Consider the following 15,107-nt stretch of genomic DNA (forward strand, 5'->3'; position numbering starts at 1 on the left):
AGAATTTAAAGAAACATCCCAAAAACAATCAGGCAAAGGCACCAGTCAGATTACATGAAGTTTCACCAATGCAATAATAAAACAATTTCATAACGCTGTTCTGGAAACAGAGAAGAATCGTAAACAAATTCATTCTTCCATAAAAAGGAGAAGTATTTGCAATTGTTTAAAATTAAGAGACAAAATCCAAGACATGGAAATAACCTTTTTTTCTTTTAAAAGAAAATTTGTTTTGTAAACCATTTGTCATGGAATCCTCTCTGCAGGCATCACACATCCATGTATGTGTGTGTATGTGAAAAGATGGAACATGAACTGAACCAGAAGTTAACTCCTGTGTTGAGTGGAGTAACTTTAATTTGGGTGTAGGCTCACAAAAGGAAGATTGCTGCTTGATTAATTTTATTTTATTTCACCCCTTGGCTCAAGGAAACGCAGCATAATTAACATCTGACATAGACACGACATTTTTGGAAGAGGCTGTCAAAATCCTGTTTAGGAATTGCTCAGAGGAGACTTTCAGAAATAAAAACAGGCCATTGTCTTCCTAACCCTAGCAAAATAATAACTTTTTTGAGTGGGTGATCATTTACAGTACATGTACTTTATGTAACTACAGGAACATAATTGAATTTGGATGGGAGGAACCCAATAGAGAAAACCTGCTAAACTGTGGATGGTAACTTGAGGTTTGTTATTCCTCATTCCCATGCAGCACCAAGATAATCCCAGGAAAACAGCTGCAGAGAAACATCTCAGAAACATTTCTGTGGCACAGCCGAGCATTTCATTAAGATGTTTCCCTGAGAAGCCGTGAATGCCTATCCCTGGAAGTGTTCAAGGCCAGGCTGAGGTGGGACTTTGAGCAACCTGATTTAGTGGAAGATGTCCCTGCCCATGGCAAGTGGGTTGCTACTAGATAATCTTTAAGGTCCCTTCCAACCCAAACCATCCCATGATTCTCTGTTTATGGAAGCGCCAGGGATCAAGTCACCTGCAGTGGTGGGCGATGGGACGTGGGTGACGTAGGGGTGGTGCTGGAATTTGGGCGGGTTGTCGTTCACATCGGCCACGGACACCAGCACGCTGGTGGAGCTGGAGAGAGCCCTGGGGAAGCCCCCGTCGCTGGCCACCACCAGCAGGGTGTAGTTCTCCCTGGCTTCCCGGTCGAGGAGAGCGCTGGTGATGATCTGTCCCGTAGAAGGATTGATGGTGAATTGGGAATTGCCACCCCGAAGCCTGTAGCTGTTGGAGAGGAAAACCAAGGAAGAAAAATTGGATTAGTATTTCAAAAGGCAGCTTGCTGCCTTAAGATAATAACCATTTTCTATACTCTTCAGACCACCATGCTGATGGGTATCAACACAGACTGTCACATTTTCATCTGACTCTCCATCTGTCTTCACTGTTTGACTTTCTCAAATTTCAAGGCTTGTCATAAATAACATTTCTGGGGATTTCCAAGCATAGCTGTTTAACACAGATTTCCAATACATGAGCTGACTGAGCCTTTGGATATTTGAAGATACCATTGGATGTACTCTCAAAACTGCCTATAGGAGGCATCCTCTAGTGCTGATTTCCCTGGCCTAGTGCATTAACTGTTACTCCAAAAGGCTGATGTACCTCTTAACTGAACCTGCAGAATATATGTTAAAAAAGTACTGTTTCTTGAAATAAAATGATGACAGCTTTACAAAATAAAATGAACATTCAATATCCCTATTGTTTCCTGATACTTAGTTTTGCTATTCAAAATTTCAATGTGAATTTATAACAATTCATAGCAAATTAGTAACCAGAGAACTCTGTTAACAGAGACTAATTGGGACCAGAATTTAAGCTTCAAACTGGTGGGTGTGTTTGTGTACGCACACACCCCCATGTGATCTGATAAGAACTGACTGTGTGCTCACTACAGGCATGTTGTAGGGGCTAAATCTGACTTCCTACCACACTGAGTTTGTCCCCTCTCTTGAAATGCTTATCCAGCTTGTGTTTATACAGAATGAATCTCAAAGATGTATTTTTAAAGGTACTTGGTTAATAATAACTTTTTTAATAATTCAGATAATGGATTATTGAGAAAACAATCAAAACAAAAACTGGCTCAAATGAACAATTCTTATATTCAATATCATAACCCAACACAGCTGTGGTTAGCATTGCTCATTTGCTACAGCACAGCAGCAGCTTTTCTGAGGTATGATTCTATGAAAGACTCAGAATAAAGTGGCTTTAATGAAAGAGATTAATATTCCTATCTTCACCTCTTTAAGACCAGAACAGGTTATGACAGCAGTAATAACACAGCCCAGAAGCTGCACTGAGAGGGTTGAGAGCCAGCCTGGGTAATAAGCTGTGGCAACTTCTGCTCAGTCATTAATCTCTGCACAACGCCACGAGCATGCTTTAATTGCTTAATTATGATATAATGTGATGGCCATATGCAATTATTCTCCAGCCATAGCAATGTGCACCTAGAATAGAAAGAACGTGCACAAAGCCTAAAGCACCACTTAGATCTCCCTAAACAGCAGCACCAGGCACATTTCATCTCTAATTTGCAGTGATTTAACCCTGAGTGGGGTATTGCAGAGACAGAAACTTTCTTTTCTGTGTTTCCACATGTTAGCACTGGAAAGATACCATTTTTTTTTTTTTAAGGAAATAATAAAGCCATATTACATTTGTCATAAGACATTCTGAATTGTACCTGCACGCAAACCAACTGGACAGTGTACACATGTCTCAAAACAACTGCAAAAAATCCAAACTCAATCCCAAAAAAATTAAGCAAAACCAAAAACCCCTTGAAACTCTAATGGTGGCAAGTGGCATAAAAGGAATTTGATCCAAAGACTTAAAATGTGGCCCTTTGACTCTTATGTCTACCGTCTTTAACAGGACTGCTCAAGTGTGCATTGCCATTTACAACCCCATCACCCTCCTTTAATGACTTCACAGGTTATCACCAGAAACGAGAGAACAAGAGCTGGCACGTACGGACAGGTGACAGCTTTGCAGAAGCTTAAACACTTCTTTCAAAACACAGCACATTTTTTGATTTTGCAGGAAAATGTTAGCCAAGGATCTTAAATATCCCTATTGGAAACCAAAGGTTTAATTTTGAACAGACTCTAACAAGACAGAAAAGGAGTTCTGAGTGCTCAGCACCTCTGACAAGACGACCATACATGTTCTGGTCCTTCTGGCTTTCAACAGTGTTGTAATACCAGCCATACTTTAAGATGTACTTTAAATGCTGAATCTGGACAAATTCTGTCCAAGAAAAACAAATTCTTTTCCTGAGCCTAAAGAGTGTAAAACAAAACCTGAAAATAATGTTTTAATAGCTACTTATGAAGGGAAAATTTTTTTTTATCAACTAATTCTATGATGCAGTACTGAGTAAATGACAAAGACTAATAGCAGAGATATTAAAGCAATTTAACCACACTAAAGAAATCCAAGAGCACTCTGATAATTTTTGATTACGGGACACAATCATTACAGTCATTCATGCTCTGCATGGAATTCTTTTTTTAATAAAGGAGCTTGCCAGAAATAGTCTCTTAGACTATGAGTGAACAGAATTAAAAGCTTGATTGATTCACAATTTAATAAATAGTAATTTTGGATGAATTTCAAATATCTAAAGATGTCTAGATGTCAAGCTTCTATTTCTGGCTTGTAGCTAGTTGGAAAGAAAATATTTCAGTATTTTGTAGACAGTGTTTTGCCATAACATAGTTCTGTTTTATTTTACTTCCTTTTAAAAAAAGTGGCACAGTGGTATTCTTATGCTCTTTGAAGAAAGAACTGAGGTGAACTAACAAAGGTAAATAAGGAAGCTACTTTTATATCCTGCTTTGTGAGTTTGGAAACAGTGATGTTTGCAGCCACAATAGTTAAATGTGGCAAGATTAAGAACTAATACAAACTTACTTTACATTCCATTTGCAACGTATCTGTCCTCAGAGGATAATCTTCAACTTGTCACTGCCACTCAGCATCTTCATTACTGTTGTCTGTGGAACTGGGAATGGCCAGTGTGCAGCCCAGTGCCCAGTTAAATTCCATCAACTGAGCCCTGTGCAAAACTGCCAAATTCCAGTTTTTTATTTGTTTTCTGAATGGCATAAGCTTTATTATTTACCTTGGGTAGTTTTCATGCTCAACTGAAGACATTAATTGACCAAAGCTTTACTCAAGAAGCACACTTACTTTCAGTGAAAATTGCTTACTACATGAAAAGCTGTGAATGTAGCAGCAAGGCAGGTAGTGGGTGCAGCTGCAAATTAAACTAGCTTGCTTTTCACTCAGTAAAAAAAAATAACTCCACAACTCCATTTGTCCTCAATATAACTCTAAAAACCTATAAACAACAAAAAGATAGATTTGCCCAAGTAATTTAGTTACACACAAAAAGCTGTTCTATTTTTTGTCATACAGCTTTAGGGCACGCTGGTGATGGACACTGGGGAAAAAGAAATCCTCAGGCAAGATATGAGGCAGTGTTACACGGAGCAACAGTAATCGACCTACCTAATAACAGCATTTGTAGAAGCATCAGCATCTGAGGAGTTTACGAGCAAAATATCTGTCCCCGTGGGAGCATCCTCCGGAACCGTGGCAAAATACATGTTCAAGGCAAACGTGGGGACGTTGTCATTGACATCATCCACTGTGACAGCAATGGTTCCAGTGCCAGTGAGGGCAGGAGACCCTGCGGGAGAAGGGGGATACGAAGTGCTAGAGGTTACAAACACCAGCATGCTAATCGGAGGTCTGCCAGCCCTGATTTCGAGCCGAGCGCTTGAGCATGTCACAGTTCACAGAGCAAGGAAGCCAGCTCAACACAGAGGACAGGGTCAGGTTTGTTTCAAAGTCATCTTGACATAAAGTACAAGTTGTGAAAGACATAAAAAAAAGGAAAAAAGTTATTATTTTTCTTGCTCCATCTAATTCCAGAAATATTTTGTAATAAAAGCTCAGTGGAAAAAGATGGTCTTGGAACTGCTCAGAAAGCCTTCCTGTAACAATTAGGACCAATTTGAAGATGTGGTTGACTTTCCTATTTCTCTGCAAGAAGACCTTCAAAGGTGGCACGCTGACAGACGTGAAGACTCCAGCCCTCAATTTATTCACCCGCAGAACAAACAGAGTGGAAACAGTGGCAAAACCCAGCTTTCCGCCTGGCTTTTCCACTGCCGGTCACACCTCTGACCTGGGGAGACCTTCTGGGAGCGGGTGAGAAGGTTGCAAGTCTCCAGCCCTGTTCAGACTCATTCTCTCCGTAGAAGCAACCATCTATAGCAGCAAATAATGCTCGCTCCAATGGGATACTGGCTTACGGGAAATCAGACTGAACTTATTTAACCCAGGGCTTTCATCCTCCTTGTTATTCTAAACTTAACTCTGATGAGCAGCAAGGAGCATGAAATAGCATGTTTATTCATGTGCAATCTCTCAGTATTTGTCCTCCTAAGCTTTTCCTTTGTCAAATCCAAAAAAAGACAATGAAGACTTTTACAAGTTCATGTTAGCTTTGTCAGTCCATTCATTACACTTCTTTTCAGCCAAGAAGCAGCAAGACATCTTCTGCTAACCAAATTCTTCCCCTGGAGAAGAGGGCTCACTCCCTTCTTGGAACACACAGGAAGGAGAAGGAAAAAGCGATAGCAGAGCATAGAACACTTAAGTTATGGCTGCTTTTACTCAAAAGACAGATGACGACCATGCCTGTTTTACCCAAGATTGCATTGCTTTCCCCTTCCATCTCAGATACACCAATTCAGCATTTGCTGGACTGGGATAAAGCAAGGATAATGAAATGCTTTGGGCTAGAGATTGGTGGAGTCCTTGCCGCGAGGCAGGCATATTACACGGAGCTGTCACTTGATGGAACGCAGGCCACCCCGTGTGACCTCCCCAGTCCTTCCAGCCCAGCAGATGATTGGGTCACTGCTATCCAAGGTTATTGCTGGAGCTCAACCTCGGGGCTGGGAAGGAGGCAAGCTCTGCTCTTGGGTCTCATCTGCTCCTGGCAAGGGCTCCAAACACAAAGTTCTTACATAAAAGGAGAAATAACAACCTATTTTCCCGCATGTTAACCCTTGCAGGCTGAAGAAGTGAGGCGGGAAGAAGCTGGGAGCAGCCTCAGCATGGGAAGGAGGATTTTTCACCACAAAATGCTTTGCAGTAATGGGGTTTAATGCCCAAATGGGCTGAATGACAGAGCTTCCAATTGAAAGGTGTTATAAATCTCGCAAGGCTGGGCTTTGAGGCTGCTGATCAGAGGGGAAGGATCACAACACCGAGGAAAGAACGTGCAAGCCAAGGGGTATAGATTTCACATCACACAATAGAGGCCTTTCTCTGCTCTGGTCTGAGGTAATTCATTCTGCCAATTAATACGCTTTCAGCCAGGAAGGTTACATTAAGGCAATAAGTCTGACTCATTTTTTAGCCTTTTTTTTTTTTTTTTAACTCACGATTTTGTCATTTAGCCAAACACATATAGATAGAAAAGCCTGCAAAAGTGTTCTTGATTGCTGAAATATTGCCTGTGAAGTGTTTATTATTACTACACTAAAGGAAAGAGAGTCCTCAGCGGCGTTTGCTGTGTGTGTCATCAAGCTCTGGCCTTCCAAACGCATTTTATTGATATTCATCTTGCAGCTAATGAAATGAAAGGTTGAAAGTTGTAAAGTTTCGCAGCTGATTAAACAATTTATATATAATTCAGAAATTAATCTTGGGTAAGTCACATTCAAAGAGCATCAGTAACGCAATTCAGCCTGGAAAAGAAAGCTAACTCACAGCTAAAACCTGAAACTCGCTGTTTCAAATGTATTTGCTAAGACAAAGCCAAGGCCAGAAAATTCATACCATGGGCTCTGTTACAAAAACGAACAGAGGTGGCAGTGCCTTTAGATCCCAACCTTTGCCTCATGCCCCAATCCCTTATTGTCCAATTCCCCTTCCTCCCTCAAAGTGTCTACGAGGCACCATGCAGTGCAGAGTGGGCTCATTTGTGTCAGCCTTGGGGAAGGGACTTCCCCAGCCAAGGCTGAGCACCACACCAACAAAATTAGCTGGGGTAACATAAGTAACCCAGACCTCATCAACGTTAGCTTGTGGCTGCAGAGTGCTCACAGAGACATCCCAGAAGTCCCATTTTAATTCAGCTGTTTGTAACATCCCAAGTCATTGCTCCACGGTTATAAACCCCAAACCTTTCTCATCTTACTTGGATGGAAAAACTCACGTATTTACACTGGTTTCCTGTCTGTGTAGTTATACAGATATGTTTTGGGTTTTTTTTTCCCTCTAAGTAAAATATCACGTCCACAAATTTACTCCTTCAGTCTATTACACCGAAAGACAAAGTTGCAATTTCACAGAGAGTCCTCAAAGCTTTTACTCAGTCGAAATTAAATGACTAGCTCACATTTCTGCAGTTACTGAGAAATATAAGAAGAGGAAATTACAAATGAAGTAATTTCATATGGAAAAGAAATAGCTTGGGGCCAAACTCTACAGTCCTCAGTGAACTTCCAGTGAAAGCTGTGCTTGCATAAGGACCACAGAATTTGGCCCTTGGTAATAAGCAGGTTTCATAAAATGTACATGTCATATTTGTGGTGAGAGAAGTAGTTTCCACAGTCAGGCTGAGTTCCCAGATTTCTTAGTTTTGCTTCAATAGCAAATCTTCCCCAAGTCAGTTAATTCTTGTTACGGTAGAGCATCAGCCCTATTTTAATATTTTGCATAAATAACTGCAGTAAATTTAGTGTAAATTCTGCAATATTAGCCAAACACACAAGATGACCCCAAACCATTCTTAATAAACCAGGCATGTTACAACCTAAAATTGCTGTACACAGCCACACAAGCCTCTGAGTACTTTTAAAAACAGCCCTGAGGGCTAAAGCCACAAAGAAACATACACTTTTCCCTTGGTGAACTTGCATTAAAAATTACTGATTTTTCATGATAGCCTGAACTATTTTTCAGCAGAAGCAGCAAGTATTTCTTTGTCAGACACTCCTCATTTAGAGCATTTCTCTAGTCTTATACAACTAGTAGGGGTTTTTTTCCAAATCCCAAAATACTAGGTCTCACAGGGTCTTAGAATATCCAAGCTGGAAAAAAAGTTTTCTAGAAGGATGGAGGAGTGAAGGAACCAAATGATGAATAATGAAAAAAAAAAAAAATGGACTATGTGAACTAAATGGGAGAGATTGAATTGTCTGTTCCCATTCAGTGAGTATCACATCTTTAAAATTCATAGGATGATGCCATTCATATATTATTGTCATTATAATTATGAATTTCCCATCTCTGTGTGCTGAGGTCTGTTTCTGTGAAACAGTTTATTTCCTAGGTGGCAGCTGTACATATACACTAAGCAGACAGTCCCACAAACGTCCACACACGTCATTGTTGAAATAGAGATTAACCTGGGATAGTGTCAAAATAGTAACGCTGAGTTCAGGGGGAAAATTGCTTCCCACGGGTGTTCTTCCAAAAATTTCAGCTTTTTTGCTTACATCTGCAAGCAAACATGTGTCTGGGGATGAAGAGAAGGAGCAGACCTTGGGAGCCTGTGGTGGAGGATGAGTTACAGAGAGAGGTTATGAGAGGCCACTTTGGGCTGGGCCAGCACTGGGCTGTGGCTCCCCTCTCTGCATGGGACACTGGGGGAAGCGACATGAAGAAACAGCGGTGGGGAATGTGGGTCAAGCAGGCAGCAGCATGGGACAGGATGTCTTTTGTCCCAGCAAGATGGGACTGGGACTGGCGAAGAGCTACAAGCAGGTTTTCTGCTCCATTCACCCATGCTTGCTTGAGGCTGATCACCACAAAAAATATGACAATATGTGCAATTTTTTATTTTAAAAGTTGTAACGAGTGCTCTCATTTTTTTTCCTCTTCCTGTCCAAGAGAGGTGGGATGAAAAATATTGGCTCTGTGCAGTAATTCAAGTAGAAGAAAGGAACCAGAATGCATGAAGGTGACAGTGGGGAGAAATACCATTTAACCTGACCACCTCTGCTTCTCAAATGCTGGATAACCAGCAAGGAGAGGTCAGAACACCTTTCTGAATTAACTCATCATCAGCCACTCATTGCCCTCACTTGTGCTGATGCTTTAAGGACACAAAGTCACCCACAAGCAATGCACCTAAAGACTGCTTTCGCTTCTGCCTTGGTCTATCCATGCAGCCTTGGAAGAAGAGAGCACCATGCGCTTCTCCCTTGTTCTGGGGAATGGGGAAGGTGAGCTCTTTGGGCTCCCTGGAATCCCCCAACATGTGTCAGTGTCTGCTCTGGTACACGTTCAGCTCTCCACACCACATCTGGGTGACTGGGGAATGATCAGAGCACTTAGCGCACTGGAGCAGCAAGAAAAAGCCACAAAAGGAAACTTGCAAAGCCATTTAGCTTCTTCAAGAAAGCTCAGGAAAAGATGATGCTATTGGAAATTATCTCGGCTGCGTGGTGCTGTTTGGCTCACAGCAAAAATTAGAAATAGGAGAATGTGTCCAGAACACCATCGACATATTGTTTGAAGCCTTAATGGTTTCTAGGTCCTGTCTGCACCATGCTCTGCACAGCAGATAGTAAAACCATCATTCCTTTCAGAAACCAGGAACTCAGAAGTTTTTGCCAGCATTAAAATATCAAAATCACGTGCTAGAAAACTTACAATAAACTTAAGCAAAAAACCCACAGATACATTTCACTAAAATGAAAAAAAAATTAAAATTAAATAAAATGAATCTAAATGACTGATCAAAACTCATCCTGCAAGCAGTTTACCATGTTTTGTGGTAAATTAAACACATCATTATCCTGAAAATTGGAAAGCGATTTAACAGAAATGGAATTTTTGCCTCAGTGAAACGTGTTGCTTTGCAACAAAACGGATTTCACTTCTCCAGTCAAACAAACAGTGAATGAGTCCCAGGACTAGGAGTTGTATGTGTTATCACAGAGAATTAACTTTTTCACTCAAGTAAACAAGGCCTTTCTCACAATAAAGTGGCCAATCTTTCAAAATGCATTTAAATGCAGACGGAGTGTGCTGAGCCTCACTCAGCTGGTGAGTTTTAAAATAAACACAGAGCTACATTAAGTGAAAATGCAACTAGCCTGCAGTACACTTTGGATTTCTAGTGCACACAAGGCTTGATTTGGAACATGGATGACTTTAACTAATTTTCCAAGAACACAGAAGAAACTGCATCTGTGAAATGAGAAAAAAGTAGTCCTTTCTACAAGATTGCACCACAAATATTTGTCCTGGCTGGGTATGTTGACTGTGATTTGTTTTCCTCTTACTCAATTTTTCACCACAGCCTGTCATGCTAAGTCTTTAAAAAAAAAATGGTGAACCAAGATTATTTTGAGACAAAAGCTGAAATAAGTGGCTAATAAAAGATATTAAGAAGTTAGAAGCAATCTGTACTCTTGATCAGTTAAGTGGGTGACTGAATGAGATCATGCAGGAAACTCAGATTTTCAAAATTTCTGAGTGTGTCAAATTTAACTTTATCACATAGTTAGGTACAAAGCAGTAGTTGATCCCAAAGCTGATTTAACAGAACTTGAACTTCAAAAACCAAGGGAATAGACTGATAGTTGGGACAGATTTGTACTTTTGCAAGGATTATCTAACAAGGAAAAAACCCCAGGACCTTCTGTACTACATCAGATATTAGAAAAGTCAATATCAACCCCCATCTAGCAGCCTAAATAAACTGGCAGCAAACAGAACTAAATTTGAGAACATAAAAAGTGAAAACTGGTCTAGTGAATAATTTATTATTTAGAGTCCAACCTTGTTCAAGCAACAACACATCCAACCACACTTGGGCTGGTGCATGTGCATGAACACAGAAACTCACACCTGTTCTGAGAGTGGAAAAGAAAACTCTGTCCCAAAACAGTGATACACAATGGGATCTGTCATCTGGTCTTATCCACATGGGTTTTAAATCTGGACACCAAAATTCCTGACTGACTGCATCCTATGAATTCATTAAGCTTTGGAGCTTCAGGACAGGGGCAACATCACATTGCAAGAAATGTAATATGCTGTTGAAAGAACAGGAGTTGCAGGCACACAGAGAAGCAATTTAAAGGCCTCTGGTGTATATACACATTTCCCTATCTGTTTTCTTCCTCTGATCAGGAGCAGTTTCCTGCAGCTGTTAACCCAGAGAGGTTAAAAAAAAAAAAAAAGCTGGAGCACTGTTACAGACCTACAGGAACACAGACACAGTCTGAGAACAAAACCCATGCAATAAAGTATAATATATATTTAGCACAGCTTCAAGATGTTCAACAGTCTCACATGTACATGGCTGCATGTTTCTTAGCCAGAAATGCATTTATTTCCAGAGCAAGAAGTTGCCTTCTACCAAATGTTTCAAAATAAGAATAGTTAAGAGCAATTTCAGATGCTGAACTTAAAGTTCATAAAAATCATGGCACATAACAGGTTGTAAGGGTGCAAGGAAGAAATTGTGCCCTGTGAGAGTGGCAGGGCCCTGGCACAGTTTGGCCACAGAAGATGTAGCTGTCCCATCCCTGGAAGTGTCCCAGGCCAGTTTGGATGGGGCTTAGAGTGTCCTAGTCTAATGGAAGGTGCCCCTGACTGCAGCAGCAGGTTGGAATTTGAGGAGATTAAGGTCCCTTCCATCCAAAATCATTTTATGATCTCCCGGTGCCTGCAAAAAGTAAAAGGTGCTGGAAGAGTGGGCATGGCCATGTGCCCCACCCAAGGCCTCTGGTGACAGAAGTGAGATTGAAAGAAAGTGCAACTGCAACTCCAGAGAAAGGCAAGGCCATTAAAAAAATACTTTCTTAAATCCAGATTACTCCTCCTTGTTATAAATTATTTCTGTAAACAGAAAAAACAGAGAAGCTGGCTCCTGCAGGGACTGCTGACAAAGGCAATTTTTGATGGCTTGTGACTCCTGAATATCCCACAGCGAAATTCCTGTAGTGCACAATTTTGAATAACGCTTTAAAAACACCCTGTATAAATAGAGAAGATTAACCAGCCGGCTAAGTGTTCAGGCCATATGTGCATGTTTTACTTGTTTTATCCTTGCAATTAAGGCTTCCTGAAATTGTAGCTTTGTATTTGAAGATTGTGCTAGCAGACTTACAATTTATAAGGTGCAATGTTTAATTTAAAAAAACGGCTTAAGATCACCAAGGCTGGAAAAATCTTGGTATTTCTCAAAGGCTGATAAACTGCTCAACAACTACTCTAAGTACTCTTCTGCAAAACAGATTACATTCAGAGATCTCATTAGCAGATATGAAATAGAATTTCACAGGCAAGTGATGTAAGCAGAAGAACAATTGAAAATTAAGTTTGATGTAGAAGTTTCAAACTAATCAGAGCAAGATGGATGAATGAAGAGGTAAGGGAGGAAGTGCAACAGCTTGCAAACTGAAAAACAGACAATTCTTTCTAACTTGAAAATTTTAAAATATTAAACACTATATTCTAGCTCGTTTTCCAGTTTAAATAAATGAACCTGAATTTTTTTAAAGAGATATACCTGTTTTTTTTCCTCCCCAAAACTAGTTTGAGTTAGCTTGAAAATGAAATGCTATGCATTATTTTAATCTGAGAGAAAATCTTTCATTGTTTTCACAGATATTTCAGCTTGAGCTGGCCAGCCTGAGCCCACTGCCAGCCTGAATGTAAGTTTCTCCTGCACCCCGCCCCAGAGGAATTTTTATGCTTGGATTTAGCCCAGAGACTCTCGCTGGAATATTTAGGAAACAGTGCCCTAGTAATGAAGTTTTAAGTCATAAAAGAGGACTAAATGCCTCAAATACCTTTCGGGGGCTGTATTGTGCATCTCGTGGGGCAGTTCTCTGAGGGGATAGGCCCTCATCTCCTTTGGAGAGGAAACATGCCACATCCCACAGACACTGACATGCTCTCTTCCCTGACAATAACTCCTCAGGGGATGCTGGACTGACTCTGCCACAAACACTCTTCCTAAATAGCTTTTGGAGCTTTTGTCTTCTAGGGAAAAATGTCAAAGTACTAACAGTTTCTAGGCTCTGTGATAGGGCAAGACCCTGCTATTAGCTTCCCACAACCACAAAATGCCAAATGCCACTCTCAGTTCTCTTGTCTCCTGATTTTAGATGATGGTAAGACAATGAGAACACTATGAACTCATTTATGAGTGTCACCATCTCAGTTCTCCCGAGGTGCCATTTAGAAATAAATTAAAAAAATCAGGCAGAACTGCTGCATCAATAGTTTTAGTATCAGTATTAAAAGAGCAAAAATAATAAAGCCAGTGAAATAGAAAACCACTAAAACTAGGCTAAGCAGACAGCATTGACACAAGGAAGAGCTTCCATGAATACAAGGAAATAAATGGAGCTGGGACAGAACCCAAAATTCATTTTGTAACAGCTGTGCCATAAAACAAGACCACAGAAGAGAGCAATCCGTCTGTCAACTGCTAAGCACCAAGGTGAGCAGACATCAGCTTAATTTAGCTCATCAAAACTTCAGCCATGGGTGTTGTTAGATATTGCACAGAAAACCTGGCAAACAGGACATCTCTAGCTGAAATAAGTGAGTTGCTTGTTTGTTTTGACAGCACCAAAATTTTAAGATAGCTAAATTTGTTCTAAAAATAATATTTATTCCTTTCAGACAACATCTTTTCACACTGCAGGTTCTGTGTTAAGTAGAAATACAGGGTCTGCTAAGGAAACAGGATGAGTACAAATGTCTTTAAGCCTAGCCAGTTAAATCTCACACAATGTTGAGTCTTAAGACTTTCTAAACATTACTAGAAAATATAGCTGTCCTTTTGTTGTTAGAAAATATCTTGAAATGTGTTAAAAAACCAACACAATTGCACTGTCATCTTTCATTTGATTTTAGGATTGAAGGGAACCAAAAGCCTAGCTCAGAAGGGAATTCTTGAGAAGGATATAACCTCTCTGCTTGGTCGCCCTCCTACATTCTTGAAGGAAAGAATGCATAAGTCGGGGACCAACATTTCCTAAAGAAAAAACATATGGTTGTTTTTCATCCAGGCCAGGGATGTATACAAAGAACAGCTAACTAAATATAATAACCAGTTCACCGATTCATTTCTTTTAGGACTATTTATCTAAATCAGTAAACAGGTTATTAAGAAAATAAGAAAAAAAAAACCCCAAAACACAGGAACACAGTTTCTAATTAGAAACATCACAATTTGATTTTGGTTTTATTGTGGCAATGTGCCATTCTGACCAACCTAATCAAGAAATGGTGGCTGCAGTTTATTTAAACAGTAGTCCTGGGCAGTGAGCAGGTTTCCAGATGTGCTACTCCACATCCCTGCAATCAATAAATAAAAGGAGAAGGACTGTTGGAATGCTAACATTTGTCCAGAAAATTGCTCAAAGAGTTAAAGACATGGATGATAAAAGCAGCTGCACCAGTTCTTGTCATGCTGCCAGAATTGAATGTTTACCTACTGCCGCATCCCCACCAGATGGGGTAAAAGAAAAAAAAAGCAGAAAGTGTCTTTTCCCAACCATTTTGCCATGAAGAAAGGTATAGCAAAGCAGAACAGATTTATGTGGTAGAAGCAGACCCGTGAAGACACATTCAAATAGTTGTGTGTAGGTTTCTTGGCGTTTATGTTAGCAGACATTCTGGGGCAGCATCTGCAATCTAAACACTATCCTGTTATTCCACAGTCCATCACTTTGCCTGTCGCTGTATTTATAATTCATGCACTCTGGTCTTACAGCTTGCGCTGCAAGAAGGTCTCTAAATTGGGATGGCTGAGCTTTGGGGTTGAATTATGTTTTATTTCTCGACCAAAGCCACAGGTGTACAGCTCTGGAAGATGCTGAATGTTCCCAGTGATGGATGCTCTGCGTGTCCTCATAAATCCCCCCTGCCTAGAGCGGCAGCCGAGTATCCAAGGCCCAGCCGCAGTGAGAGCATGGTGGAAGCGCAGAAGTGAGGGAAGAGTGATGATAAACCAAGGTAGGAATCAAAACCCTTTGCGCAGCCTGCCTTGTGGAAACTGGGCACGAGGCAGG

At 40.5% G+C, this 15,107-nt stretch overlaps 1 protein-coding gene across 1 annotated transcript in view; it reads right to left on the reverse strand.

Moving 5' to 3' along the window:
• The window catches only part of FAT4 (FAT atypical cadherin 4), a gene marked incomplete at its 5' end in the record, with an annotated part of 125,239 nt that overhangs the window by 31,022 nt on the left and 79,110 nt on the right, over positions 1 to 15,107 (reverse strand). Inside the window, 2 exons of the mRNA XM_038136631.1 lie at positions 995 to 1,245; positions 4,549 to 4,729. Of these exons, the coding sequence (XP_037992559.1) occupies positions 995 to 1,245; positions 4,549 to 4,729 (432 nt within the window). The remainder of the gene's footprint in view (positions 1 to 994; positions 1,246 to 4,548; positions 4,730 to 15,107) is intronic.

The sequence above is a fragment of the Motacilla alba genome, chromosome 4 (assembly GCF_015832195.1).
Source record: "Motacilla alba alba isolate MOTALB_02 chromosome 4, Motacilla_alba_V1.0_pri, whole genome shotgun sequence".
Lineage (NCBI taxonomy): Eukaryota > Metazoa > Chordata > Aves > Passeriformes > Motacillidae > Motacilla > Motacilla alba.